Here is a 14589-nt window from a genome sequence, read left to right as displayed (position 1 = left end):
ACGTGGGGCAGTGTTTATAGGAATATAAATGAGTTATCACTTCGTTTCCAGCTGTCTGGAATTTTCCCAAAGAAATAATTCTGTTGGAAAACTGGCTGTATTTCCCGAACCATTTCACTGAAAGCATCTCGAATCTGATAAGGGCGCTTTTTTTTTTTTTTTGCAATGAGTTTGGCCCAACCTCGATGCACTGGAAACGGTGGGAGGTCCCAAACTTAAGAGAAGCCCGTTGTCAGATCTACATCAAAGCTGACAGCCTGGGAGGGTGAGGTGCCCTGGAGCTGTGTGTCCCCAGCAAAGGTAAGTCCTGGAACTTCACAGTCCCGCTGAGTTTCTAAACCAGATCGACGTACTTTGCTGTGGAACAGCTGCAGGGTCTGGCTCCTTAAAATTCAGAACATTTTTGGGTTTAGTTTGATTTTACTGGAAATCAGACTTTAAAAAAAATCCCAGAAAGCGGAATCAGATTTTCCTCCCAGGTCAGAGGCTGCCCGGGCTACGACTCTGGTAAGTAACCGTATTCTCTATTCCCTTTCAGCCCAGTGAGCCTCGATGTAATGATAATCGCCTCGTACCTTTCTGCTTTTTACTCGTGTTGCCTCTGACGCAGTTTGCTTGTCTGTCCCCGCTGCCGTTGCGGAGACGGCACGTTGTGTCCGTCTCCCCGGGGGCTCCGTTACCTGCTCCCCCACGTACACGCGGACCTCTTGTACCTCCCCTGGCAGCAGCCGTGCGCTTCTGTTGTGGATTTTTTATTTATTTTTTATTTTTAAATCGGACACGGGCATCTAACGCTGTCTTTGGTATTTCAGCGGTAATTCAGCTTTTTTCCACCTCGCCCGGAAGAGAGCCGTGGGTCAGGGCCGGGGTGCAAAGTGCCCCCACGCCTCCTCCCTCCCCCAGCCCCAGCCCCGGGTGCTGCAGGAGGCGGCGCCCGGTCCCTTCCCTGTGGGCAGAAGGGCCGGGGCTGCTGCCGTCCCGCCGGGCCGGGCCGGGCCGGGCCGGGCCGGGCCGGGCCGGGCCGGGCCGGGCCGGGCCGGGCCGGGCCGGGCCGGGCCGGACCATGCAGCTCCACGTCCGGGCCGGGCAGCGCGGCGCCAGCCGGAGCAAGGAGCGGAGCGGAGCGAGGCGGGGCGGTCCCGGCTGGGGGCGGGGCGGGCGGTCCCGCTCCTCCTCCGGCGCGGGGGCGTGGGGTGGCGGCGGGGCGCAGCCGCCTCCTTTCGGGGCCGGGGATCGTCGCCCCGGGGCGGGGGGGGGGGGGTGGGTGTGTGTGGGCTGCGGCCGCTGCCAATTGCGTAAGGGCGGCAGCCGGGGCGGGGAGCGGCGGGAGGTGGCGAGAAGCCGGGTGGCTTCCCGCCGTGTCCGGGGCGGGGAACGCCATGCCGCCGCCCTGAGCGCGCCGCCGCGCCGGGCCCAGGTGAGTGCGCGCCCGGCCGGGGACGGCGGCGGGGCGGGACGGGACGGGGCTGCCGGCGCGGGCGAGCCGCCGGGGAGCGGGCCGGCCTGCCGCGGCTGCCCGGCCGGCCGCTGCGGCACCGGCCTCTTTTGTTCCCGGGGCCGGAGGGAGGGGAGGGGAGGAGGAGGGGAGGAGGAGAGGAGAGGAGAGGAGGGAGCGGGGACGGCGGCGGCGGCCGCAGGCGGCGGGGCGGGGAGGGCCGGGCCGGCGGCGGGCGCAGCCGCGGCTGCTCGGAGCCGCCTGCTCCGCCCGGGGCCGTGCGAGCGCGTCCGGGGGCTGGGCGCGGAAGCGCCGTGTGTCTGTCCGTGTGTCCCCGGCGTGTGTCCGTCCCCGGTGCCTCCCGCCTGGCCGGCAGGTGCGGGCTCCGCGCCCCTCCGCGGGGTCCGGTGGCAGGTGCCGCGGCGGGGTCGTGCTGGCAGGGTTTCGTCGCTTTTGTGAGCGCTCCTGGCCAGATGCTCCCGGAATCACGCTGGGGAGCGAGGCTAGGCTCAGACCGTTGCCCCGGCAGTGACTCCGCTAGTCCGGACCTGTCCTGGTAGGCACCCCCGCGTGCCTGGGTTATTAGGGATTGCCTTTCCTGTGCCTGATAACCAGCAGCCTACTTTACTTGCCCAGAGGCATGGAAAAAACAGAGTGGGAGCTGCGTATCTCGACCCTTCTAATAAAAGAGAGTGTGTGGTGAAGAATGCGCTACCTTTGTGCTACATTGCAGCTTGGATGAGGGGTGTGTGCTGAAGATACTGCCCTTGTTTGTATTTTAAAAGTGAATTAGCGGCACGGATTCTTTAAAGGGGAAGAGATTTTTGTATTCCCGAGTAGCTATAAAAATGAAGTAGTGCCTGGGGCTCCACAAAGACGGTGCAATAAGAAGATGAAGCAGTACTTCACATTTTTTGAGTGGCATCAGTCAAGTTTTGATGAATCACAGAACAAGATTTGTAACAGCTTATCTACATTACTGATGTGAAATGGCCCATGGGTAGCAGTAGGGAGGAGGGGAGGTTCATCTTTGTTCTTAGGAGTCAGTAGCTCTCGGAGGTGCTTTGTCTACGTGGATCCTGTGCAGTGCCTGCACGAATGTGAAGTCTTCTGCCAGATCACGTTTGTTGGGCCTGCTCCTCTTGCTCTCTCCCTACTAATACAGCATCCAGCGGAGTATATGCCAGGGGCTGGAGCTGGGCAAAGTGTCCAGAAGAATAACAGTTTTATGTAAAGCGCAAGTAATGCTTGCAGCTACAAAAGAATTCAGGATGAAAAAGAAGAAAAAGGGGGGAGGGAGACAAGAGGACTGCTGTGAGGTCCTTGGTAAAGTGAGATTGCAGAAGTGACCTCTGAAATTTAGCATCTGATCTGAATGGTAGGCGTGGTGTATGCTGTTTTGAGATGCGGATAGATATGTTTTTCAGTGCCGAATTGTAGGGTTTTTTAAGTATGAACATTAACACTTTAGCCCCACAGTATTTTGTGGGGAAAGTGGTGGTGAGGGTTGGCTGGAAGCTTTTAACCTGTTCATCAGACTTCCTGCTTAATTGGTGGAGACACTAAGCAGTAGAGGATGGTGACCCCTGTGTGGAAAAACTGTTGTTTTCAGCAGGCCCTGTAAAATCTACTAAAGGTTTCCCAGCTGTAACTGATCCCATGACTGGAAGAGTTACCATTTGGTGGCACAGTTCACGTTTCTTCCCAGTTGACAAATGAGGGGGTCGGGCAGGGGAACAAAAAGGTTGTTTTTCCTCTAAGGCGTGAATATAAAGATAGGTATGGGACAAGGAGATCTACTAGTCCTAGAAGCCTGAAGAACAAACTGTGGGACTTCCTCAGTTATTTTACAGCTTCATTTTTTTTTTTAATTTTTTTTTTTTAATTCTCAGTTGATACATATTTGAATAACTTGGACTTGAAGGGAGGTTAGGGGGTTTTATTTCCTTGAGTAATGATAGGGTGCAGTGGGACAGGTGCTTTTCAGTCTGATTTAAATACTTGAAAACAACATTCTTATTGCCAAATAGATGCCTACATACCTCGGACAATCTGGACTAGAAACATTGTTTAATTACAGATAACTTATTAATTTGCTTTTAATACCAAGCACAGTCATTAACTTCCTTTATCATGTGTCCAGTACATGCAGAAAAATCTTTAATAAACAGTTTTAGCATACTATTTTTGTGCATTTTCAGGTAAGCCAGTTCAGCTTCTTGCTGTGGAAGTCTTGTTTGCAGAAAATGAGCAGTGTTCTGCAGGTCGTTATTTTTCCTCCATGTGAGGAAAGAAAGATGGGTATTAGAAATGTCAAGGATGTTACTCAGTGACTCATTTATGTTCATGTTACCTGTTGAGTATGAGGAGCCCTTTGCTTTTTTCCCCCTGGGAAGGCACTGACCTGCCTCTCTGCTAGAGTCAGAGCTCCACGTCCTGTTTGTTCTGCCTTGCACAGGAGCTGGGGCGGAGGGGGAACCTGTTCCCCAGTGTTTGCTGGTGCCTGATGCTACACTACAGCCTCCACAGCTGTAGAGGAACACCCCTGTTACCCCCACCCACAGCTAAAGGTGCTCCTCAGCTGACGGGCCACATCATGCATCTCTGCAAGGAAGCTTGTTCCACAGTGCTTGCGGCGACTCTGTTCTTCACCTTCTGCGTGCTTGCACCAGTGATTTAAACACTGCTGATGGAAATTAGTGGGGAAAATATAGTCCAGTAAATCTCACTTTCTGTAGGAGCATAGTCTGAAGTACACCGGTAAAGTTCATTCTTTGCATTAGCAAGGCAGTTCTATAAAATCACCTGAAGTATACATCAAAACATGATTAAAATCTGTATTGTAAATTACACTTTCTTGTTTGGAATCCAATCATGATTAGACTTGATCCATTCTCAGCTTATTTTAACTAAAAAGTATTTAACTACTGACTTAACGGAGATGTTTTTGGCAAGACAAATGGGAGTGAATTGTTTGTAGATGTGGGTGTAGAAACGTACAGAAATATTTTCTTGGAATAGTAATACTGAGAAAGGAAGTGGTAAGGGAGTAGAAAACTACATACCTTGAAGAAAGATGTGAGGGAGAGAAGTGATGTATTTGCCAATTTGGAAAGGAAATACTGAAGACATTAAAGAGTGCATACTTTAGAACTTGTAACTGATTTTATTCCTTTGTTGTGAAGTAGGTTAACAAAAGAGAATGTACAAGTAGCTTTTCTATCTTTTTGGTGCATGGGATTAAGGAAAAAAAAACCAACAACCTAACAACACGAAAGAGTAGTGCAGTCATGCAAAATGACTAGCTATACCTGGCAGGATATTGCAGGGCTTGGCTGTTGGGTGCAAAGTTCTTGGAGTTTCCTAGAAAGGAATTTACCACAGTAATCCAAAATATGAATGGAGCCACTAGCTCAGCAGAATGCATTACTTAATGGTGGATTAGAAGGTTTTGTTTTGCTTTTTGAAGACTTGCTTCTGTTTTGAGATATCCCAAATATGCTGTTTGTGATTTTTATAAAAGGGAAATGATGGAAGATGTTTTTTTCTTTTCTAAAATTGTGCAAGAGTTTTATGCCGTGTAAGTTAAATCACTGTATGTTATTCACCAGGCTTTCGACTCGCATAGTTCTGTGATTCCTGTGATACCTTAGGGCCATTGGGGATGTTGGCATTCATACAGTCAAGTTATCCTGCGTTAGCTTAGCTGTAGAAACTTTTCACAAGACTCTTACTTTTAAGGCTTTCTGCTCTCACTGTTTTTGCTGGTATGTGCCCTGCCGTTCTGCTGGAGGCTACCGATCCTACAGCAAAATGAAAACTGCTCCTATGTTTCAGCTACTGTGTGTTGGTCCAGCACGTTAATTTAGGCCATCAGGTAAAGGTGTATTTTGTGCTGATAATGTCAACAGACAATTGCAGTGGCTGAGCTGAGGGGGGATTTGGCCCTTAAAGGAGGTGGTGATTTTTGGAAAAGTGGCAGCAGAAGACAACAGCTAAAAGAGATCTTAAAGCACAGTAGAAGAATGGCCACATCCTATCAGACAAAGTGTCCATCCAGACCATTACCCAGTGTCTGACAGTGATGAGTAATAGATGTCTGGTAAAGAGACTACATAGTGATACTTCTGCTTCCAGCCTCCAACAGCCTACAGTTCAAGGACTTCCTAAGCTGGAGGCAGTATTATTTATGCAACAATCCTCTACTGACTTCTGTTCTGTGACCTTGTTGCTGTTTGAACCTACATAAATTCTTGAAGTCCATAGCATCCAGCACTGAGTCAAGTTCAGAAACCTCTTTATGTCTGCTTTTTTTTTTTTTTCCCTTGGAAGAGACATGAACAGTCATTTGCATTCTCAGCACTACTTCTGACTGTATGGACCTGTGTCATATATCCTCTCTGTTAGAAATCCTTATCCAGGATGAAGAATCCTTTAGGGGTTCAAACACCTAAGAGTTGCTGATGTCACAGCTGTTTGCTCAGTGGATATGAATTGGAGCCCTTAGCTTAATTATCTTTTAATGCAAACTCATTTAACTTGGCTCATGCAAATGAAAGACAACTCTAAAAGAATGTAGGTGTGCAGCTAGCAACTCAGCTTCTCAGGCAGCATTGCTTTCTTTGTGGCTGATTGACAGCTAAAAACTGTAGAGACAATCCTTCAAGTAAGCAGAATAAGGGGTGGCGTATTATTTACTGAAATTTGAGTTGGACTGAAAAAAGTTATAAGGATTTGAGGGCTTTACCTGAGAGGAAAACCAGGATAGGTAAAAAGAACCACGATGAAGAAGAAAGAAATGCATATACTGATATGGAAGAGAGTATGTTATGCTACTGATTTGTGCTTTAAATATAATTTAAATATGACAAACTACTGATTATTACGTGATTCTATCAATACACTCAGGAGTTTCTTGGAGTATTTATGCTTATGCCTGTTGACTAAAGCTAAATATGGGATCTGACTCTTGCCCACTGTCTGTTACATTCTGTACTGTCATATATGCTTATAATCTATGAGATCTCTTCTTATTTAGTAAGAAGAAAAGAGGTATCTAATCTCGCCTTCCTCCTCTTGAATGGATTGCAGGCCAGATCTCTGTTTCATCAGTGATTCAAGGTAGTGCCAGAACTGAACTTCAGTTCTCCGAAGTGTGTTACCATTAAGTGAGTCCTAAGCTGTAGCTGTTTTGGATGGGATTTGTGTTCTTCTAGGGACTGCATCTGTAGGTACCACTTCTTCTTATCATCAATATGAGAAGTAGTTTAAAAAATTTTTTTTCCTGTTTTTATTCTTTTTTTTCCCTACCATCTTCTTCAGCTTCTCTAAGATGAATGCTGCAAATCCGTTATTTTCACGTGGAAGCTGTTGACTTAAACAGAGCTATTTATTTGGTTAAAAGTAGGCTTGTACTCAGATGCACTGCTGATCTGAGGGAGACCACAGTGTTCTGTAAACTAACCCTCACAATGTCCCTGTGAGGCTAGTGACCATTTTTTTTCTCATGTTACAGGCTTGGGGCCCAAACAAGCTGTGACTCATGCAGCAAACTAATGGCAGATGCGTGATGAAAATGCAAGTTTCCACTCTTGATCTCTTATGCAAGTTATTAAATCTTTCGTTTCTGCAAATGAGAGAAACAGTAAAAATTATTCCATTTGTGTTGCCTATTTCAGCACACGTGCTGCATTTCCTGGTGTGCTCTCTTGGATCCTCTGTACTTAAGTCATTGGTCACTTCACCTGTATGCAAAGAAACAAATGGTGTCTGAATAATTTCCTCAAGCAGAACATGCTATTGTTTTAACAATGAATGAAAACCAGAATAGAGTTCCACAATTTCTTAAGTGACTTATAAAGAATAACTGTGTCAAAAAGAAACAAAGGGGAAAAAATTTGAAGTCACGGAAAGTGTCAGGCATCATTGTAGATACACAGACAACAGTTGGATACTGTGGCTTCTGGCTTATGTTTCTTTATTTCAATGGGCAAGATCCAAAGATGTTACAAACATATTAGAGCAGACTGAAAATAGCAGTGTCTTGAGGTCAGTTCAGAACACTTGAATGCTTGCAGGATAATGTTTGGTGTCCAGGAATTGGAAAAGACCAACATGTCCCTGCAGTTTCTGCAGTAAGCCACATCTCTGCAGAAGAACTATGAAAATACCTAAATTTTGTACATGAACTTTCTGAAAAGTTGGATTTTTTCATCTGCTGCATCAAATGCTTTCCTGACAATTATGTAAGTGAAACCAAGGGACCACTGCAGAGCTCATTCACACAAACTGTGGGTGAAGGACAAAAGCCCAGTTGTCACTGGAGAGGGGAAACATGTTCCTTGTGGAAAACCCCACTTTGCTTGTGATCTTTCAGCCTCATCCTTAATGGAGATCTACCAAATGCCTTCAGAAGAGGCTAGGAACTAAATTCATGGCTCTCCAGTATGCTGGAAGCCATGAACCCGAGAGTGGGTTTGCTTGACGTGCTGTTATTTCATACTTGTTCCCACAGACAAACTTATATTACACAGACTACAAATTACCCATCTTCTCTTGGGAAGCAATCTTCTCACCATCTTCTCCCCTCCCACCCCAGTGTCCTTTCTAATCCATAGATAATAACTATATTGTTTCATATATTGCCTAAACATATGTAATTAAACTTCCCCTACTTCTATATAAGTTTGAAATTTGCTTCTGACCTGGAGAGAGACTTGTGTGCTCAAAAGATTTCATTAGACCAGCTGATGAAGATTACTTCTACCTACAGACCTTGTTTTATACTGTAAATATTATGCATGCTTGCGCTTCTGTCTCTTGATCTGTGGTACTTTGCAAAGACTTGTTTTAGGAAATGTGGTCCTCAGCTCAAGTAGTTTCCACTGGTTGTGTATCATGCAATTTCATGCGTTTTCTGTGTGCCAAAAAATTCAGTAAAAATTAATAGTTGCTACACAGGAAATTCAGAAAATCTGGTGCAGTATAACTTATTTTGGACAAAGTTTTATAATTCTCACTGTGTTTGTATCTCTCTCACTGACTGTTGCTGTTTGTCCTCTGATTTTCTTCTGAAACTGCTGGGCAAGGTGGTGGCATGCACCAAACAGCATATGTGATGGAATATGTCTAGAGTTTTTACACTTTTTTTAAGTCAGCTGGGATTTTTTAGGCTGTTATAAACATTGTTGTGATTTCCAACAGTTATTTAACGGTGTTAATGTGGTTTACTGTGCACATATTCTTTCCAACTTTTGCACGCGTGGGTGGAAAAGTAGGTTCCTACAAACATGCTGTCTATTATCATAGTGAATAGGTATAATTTCGAAACAAGGTAGTGGAAGAAAATGTAGAACCAGACAGGAAAGCATGTGGGCACCCCATGTGTCCACTGGGAACCATTAATTTTCTTAATGGTGAGGTTAAGATTTGTTGAACTGGGGACTTCTAAGGCACTTTAAACGTTGTCCTGAAGTTAGTATCTCCGCTGTAGTTGACCAGCTTGGAGGCTTGTGAAGGTGTGCATGTCATACTTAAGGAGTTTGCTTTACACTACTTTCTGCTCAGTAACTGTAGCTACTTAGGAGCTTTTAATACTGACTTCTTGTCCCTTTCCCTTGTCTTTTGGGTTTCTCACTGCCCTTTGATCTCATACCAGACAAGTGCCTGTGCCAGGAAAGCAGCAGTAGCCAATGTGGTGCTGTATTGCATGGGGAAATATTTTTCTTGATGTGTGTGGTTTTCCCCCACCCTTCCTCAGTCTTTTCCTTACTGGCAATTATGTACTCTGAGATTAAATGGTGTGGTAATAGGTCAGCACTACGGCTGGTGGTGTTTGATAACCCAGAGCAACAGAAGTAGGGTTTCTTCTAGTATCTCTTGTTTTATTTTTAAGACCTCTGAACTATGCATCCTTAAAATATGCTTTAAGGGAAGCATTAATTTCTTTGCACTGTATGGAAGTAAGCATATTTTGTTTACAAAGTTTTGAGAAGGTGCAAGGGTGCAGGAATTTTCTGGTGCATTTGACATGTTTTGTTATACTAAGCATTTGACAGGGGAAAAATGTGAAAGATCTTGGTATATTTCTCGTGTTTTGGGTGGTGTCAGGTGATGTTTTGAATTGCCTCATGAAAGAATCTGATTCCTTTCCAGGAAACCAGCCCCAAACTGAGTAACAGATAAGCATGCTGCTTGCTTATGAGCACACGCTTGCATCTCAGGAGGTTCAGGTGTTATCCCTTGGTTGTACAGTGCATGTGTGTTTTTAGTTTCTGCCAGTATGGAACAATGTGGGCTTGTATGAGTGGGTAGTAGTGGCGCAAGTTAAAAGTGATGAAGGAGTACGTGAGGAGACTGGAGATGTTCAGCTTGTTAGTGACTCATTGCTGTCTGCCTGCTGGGGTTTGCTGTCCACGCAGCTCAGATGCTCTGTTGGCAGAGGCAGACTTGCAGGTAATCACTGTTTTTACTTAGATGCTGTGCAAAATAAACTTTGTTTTTTTAAGGTGGTTTAAGCTGAGTTGGCTGATGTGATGAGTATGAGAAGTACTTGCTTGCTTATGTTGCAGGAAGGGGTGCATAAGCAGAAATCTGAATTGTGTGGAGTAGCCCTGCTCTTGCAAAAGAGTAAGATGCAAGTAGTGTAGCCTTCCCAGACAGGTGGTAACAAGTACATAGTGGGCTGAAGCATCTGAGGTGCTCTAGCTGAATCCATGTGTTGGAAGCATCCCTGGTGCTGGTGGGCTGGAAGCACATACTTACATGTGGCCCTGACTAAAAGCTGTGGTGAATAATGGATTTGAAAATACTGCATAATATCCTGTTGAAGGCTGAAGGGCGAGAAATTAGGGAATACTCACATAGCAGCCTGCCTGAATGACATGGTAAATAACAGATTTGTACAGATTGAATGCTGTATGACTCTGTTAGGTAAGGTAATTGGTTGTATATTGTGCAAGAACTTGACTTTTACTGAAATTACTCTGAAGAAATCTGCAAAGTAAAGTACAATTATAAAAGTGGTGGTGTTCTTGTCTAGCACTGCACCATCAGGAGGAAGAGATGCCCAGATCATGAGCTCTTTTAGGAGACCTCATACTTCTGTGGGTTTAGGAGATCCTGGTGACTGGAGCCAGTCTTCTCTGTTGTTTTTAGCTGCAAATGTTCTCTTGGGGTCTTTGATCTCAGCTTTTTTGCCTTTTTAAAGGAACACAGTATAGGCACAGGTCAAAGGGAAATGGCAAACCTTGGGTGGAGAAAGAAAAAGCGTTACATGGAAAAATTCAGGTGCATGGGAACTTACAAGGAAATGTGGTACTTAAATAGTTAAACAGATTTCCACCCCACCCCCCCACCTCCCGCATGTTACTCAAACTATATTTGTGCAACCAAATAACCGCACTCTCTAGGGCATAACTGGCCATATAGCCAATTACTACACTTACATTTGCATGGTGCTATCTGAAGACTTACACAGAGTGGAAATAAACAAGTCAATAATTTCAATCAGATTAGCAATGTGTCTTAATTTTAAAGAAAAGCCAGTGGTTGCTCCACAGGATAGAAAAAATCCTTCTTTCAGCCAGAGAATTTCAAATAACACAGGAGGAGGGAAGGAAGTATTGAAATTGTTACTCCTGTTGTAATGGAAAACTATATAGTAAATCTTTTGAATGTGCTAAGTATCTCCGTATGGCTTTGTTTCATTATTTTTATTTTGTAATGGGTAAGACAGTGGTTCTGCAGTCTCTTTTCCACCTGTCCTTGGGGTGACTTGTGTTTGTGCTTGAGTGGGACAGTTGGAAAACTTTTACAGTTTGCAAAACAAGGCTTGCAAACAATGCTTTGTACAAAACAAAATATGCCTCAAATATGACACAAGTGTTTTTGATGTCTGTTGTAATGAATGACTTTTTTCTTTAAAGGTCTAACAGTACTTTGAGGCCTTAGTAGGCAAAATTGTGGTAAAATTATTTTGTAAAAGAAAGTTAACTTTTGCTTAACCATTGTGGATTTAGTTGATGTAGCTGAGCAATTAACAAACTTACTAACTCTTCATATCACATTACAATGAACACTCTGTAGTCATTTTGTCAGTGTGATAGATCAATGCCGTATCTAAAAACTTTTTAACCAAGTTTAAGGAGTTGGGGGTCCAAACCATAAAAAAAAGTCAATGCTGGATCAGATTTCTTTGAATTTTCAGTCAAAAAGATACTGAAGTATTTGTTTCAGCTAGACAAACTGCCTTTGGATTAGTTGAAAAGCTTCTCTACTCAGCTTTTAACACCACTTCTAAAACATAGAAATGATTGAGTTTTCACTGCTGAAAGATGACTAGTTGATTGTAAAAGCACATGTGGTGAAATCAAGCTGTTGTGCAGTGCTCATAACACATTGGGCAGTTAAGTCTGAGAGCAGAGGATTAGATTTGGGAAATAGTTTTTTAAAGAACAGAAAGGAGAATGGTGAAAATCAGTTTGCTACAACGAACAGGTGCGAGAAACTGCTGGAGGACTTGGCATAATTTTTGCACTCTGGGATGGCTACTCCAGTTAATATTTCAGTGCCTTTATCGTCATTGTGCATACATCTGGAGATGCATTGTCTCCCATGAAACGGTAATCCAGCCTGTTCAATAATAGCAACTCTTGCCTTGAAACAGTGGAGTATCAGATTTTGCGGCGTGCAAGACAAAAGGCTCCTTTGCTACTTCTCAGAATAAGATTACAGTTGTCACGTTTCTCCTTCACCAGTGTGCCTGGCACTTCAGAGTATAGCTCAGACTTCCCTTTGTTAATGGAAGAGAAAGAGGATCTTTATGCTATTCTGTTATGGGTAGTTTTTTATTTTAGTAATTCATCTGCTATTTAATACACATGACTTCTGCCTAAATCCCCTTCAGGATTTAGTTTAGAAAGTTAGGTTTCAGTTAACTGAAACTTGAGCAGCCTTCTCAAAAAATCCATCCCAAAGAAATTTTAATAAAAAAAAAAATAAATAAAATCATGCCAGCTTGGTGAATACTCCATACGATACAACACAGTTGACCAGAAAGCCTGAGAAAATGGTCAAATGCAGTTTTGCATCTCTTAAAGGAAACCAGAAAAGCATGGTGGGTTAGAACTGTTGGTGAGGACAGGCCAGGCAGTAATGTTTTTGGTAAGCTTTCCTCATTGGTTGCTTCAGAAAAAGGTGGAAACAATACTAATAACTGAAATAAAAGTAGCACTCGCTTCTGGGTGATAGGTGCAGAGATCTGGAGCAGTCATGTTGCTTCCAGGCTTTGTGTCCAAACCCAGGCATCTCAGCAACAAGAAAAAACATGAGGTTTGCTGAACAAGATGCAGATGACTTTCTTACAGGACCATTCCTGATGCATCTTTACTAGCAACCAAATCTTGCTGTGAGTAAATTGAGAGTTTGTGGGTTCTATATGCCTCAGCTAATTAAAAGTGTTGACTAAGTTGCATCAGTGTGAACGTAAATAAAGTAGTGTTTGGTAGTTTACATATTAAATTTAAATGCTTTTTACTGCTTCCAGTGTGGGAGGAAGTCTTGTCTCTTTCAGCTTCTTTTCCATATAGGAAAACAATGAGGAGTTTGTTCAGCCTCTGCAGTGCAGAAGAAATACATTTAGGCATTCTTTGCATAACTGTGGGGAAGAAGGGGTTGCTAGCTTTCTCATTGTTCAGGTCGTTTCTTAATCACATAATAGAAGTTAACTGTGAAAACACTCTGTGAAAAATACCTAGTGGAACTGCAAAGAAATAGTCTGTGCTGTACTGTGTTCCCGTACCAGATGCTTTTGAGTTTAATTTTGTTGAAGATATATATACAGTATTGTTTCAAGCTGTTACACCATGGCAAATGACCAGTAGCAACTGAGTGACTGATACTTTGTACATAGCCACAGTTTCAGTGGCTCTTCTTCTTAAGAAGGCATGTGGCTTAAAATTGCATTTTCGTTTGTTTGTTTCTTTTTTTCTTTTATGCATTGTACTCTGTATTCTGAAAGCCTGTTATTTTTTCCCTGTCTGTGTCCGTGTTCCAGTGACTTTATAACATGCAAGACACTGATGCCAGGGGGAGCTCCCCTGCTTTCCTCCGGCCTCAGAACGGGAGCAGTCACAGGTCTTCTGGGTACATCCCGGGGAGAATTGCCCCTCTCCGTCCCCCGCCACCTTTGCAGAGCCATGCTGCAGCTGAATTTACCTCTGCGAGACAAGAAGCCCGGACAAGACTCCCATCCTTACCAGTGGATCAGCACCGCCGCCAGGCAGAAGCCAACAGGCACAAAAATACTCTCATTTGCTTTGCCATTTCTAGCCTTTCACTTTTTGTTGCACTGGGGATTTTTTTGGGAATAGCTTCAAAATATGCTCCAGATGGTAAGTTCTTTTGCAAACAAGATCATCCTAGAGTTACGGTCCCTGGGAACCCAATTGAATAATTCAGCATCAGGATTTGTGTTAAAAGTTAAATGCAAAAATAGAACGCTTACTGCAGTTTTAACATGGAGGCAAGCAGTGTGTGGGCACTAAGATTGGCTCTTTTTTCTGTTATCAGTGTCATTTTTATGTTTTTACTGTGAATGATTTGATTTACTTACATGAAGCAAAAAGGCATAGCAGTAAATAAAGACTACTGGTGAGAGGGAAAGAAGCATGAATGTTGTATAAGTGTAATTATTTTTGTCTGCAGAAGAAGCTGTCTGGTATGCTCACAAATTGCAGACAAAATTAAATCCTGTCTGTTTAAGCAGTAACTAAGGAAAGTAGTAGAACAATGTTCGAGTAAAATAATTTTAAAATTTGCAAGAATTTATACCGACAGTATGTGTTTGCTTTGTTTCTACACAAATTGGGCAGGGACCTTTTCGATCTATTAGCGCTGATTTTTTTTAGCTCATCTTAGAAAACTGGGCAACTTTCATGGAATTTGGAAAATGTCTCAAATGTGTCCGTGGTTATAAAGCATAAACAGGTGATGTGATTAACTGCTGATTGCTGAGTATACATCCCTCTGGCCAAATACTGCTAGGAGTTGCTGTAAGGTGCAGTTGCTAAAGGTTGTTAGTATAGTTTGGAGCATGGGTTGGTGTTTTGTTTTGGTTTTTTTGAGGCAGAAGTCAGGTTTCTAAAAGCTAAACA

The 14589-nt window shown here is 43.8% G+C and overlaps 1 protein-coding gene across 4 annotated transcripts in view; it reads left to right on the top strand.

Annotated features, from left to right (window-relative positions):
* The first annotated feature begins 252 nt into the window (after positions 1–252).
* Positions 253–14589, top strand: part of CEMIP2 (cell migration inducing hyaluronidase 2) — a 52889-nt gene continuing 38552 nt past the window's right edge. Inside the window, exons 1-2 of one of the 4 annotated variants that reach the window (XM_052776705.1) lie at positions 253–300; positions 13491–13827. In XM_052776705.1, coding sequence (XP_052632665.1) covers positions 13503–13827 — 325 coding nt within the window. In that variant the 5' untranslated portion in view covers positions 253–300; positions 13491–13502. Of the gene's footprint in view, positions 301–437; positions 508–1301; positions 1418–9471; positions 9890–13490; positions 13828–14589 lie in introns of those variants that run through there. The other 3 variants (XM_052776707.1, XM_052776704.1, XM_052776706.1) reach the window with 3 other exon arrangements.

This window comes from Harpia harpyja, chromosome Z, assembly GCF_026419915.1.
Source record: "Harpia harpyja isolate bHarHar1 chromosome Z, bHarHar1 primary haplotype, whole genome shotgun sequence".
Taxonomy (NCBI): Eukaryota; Metazoa; Chordata; class Aves; order Accipitriformes; family Accipitridae; genus Harpia; species Harpia harpyja.
Note: the sequence above shows the minus strand (reverse complement) of the source record. Positions and strands in the feature narration are given on the sequence as shown.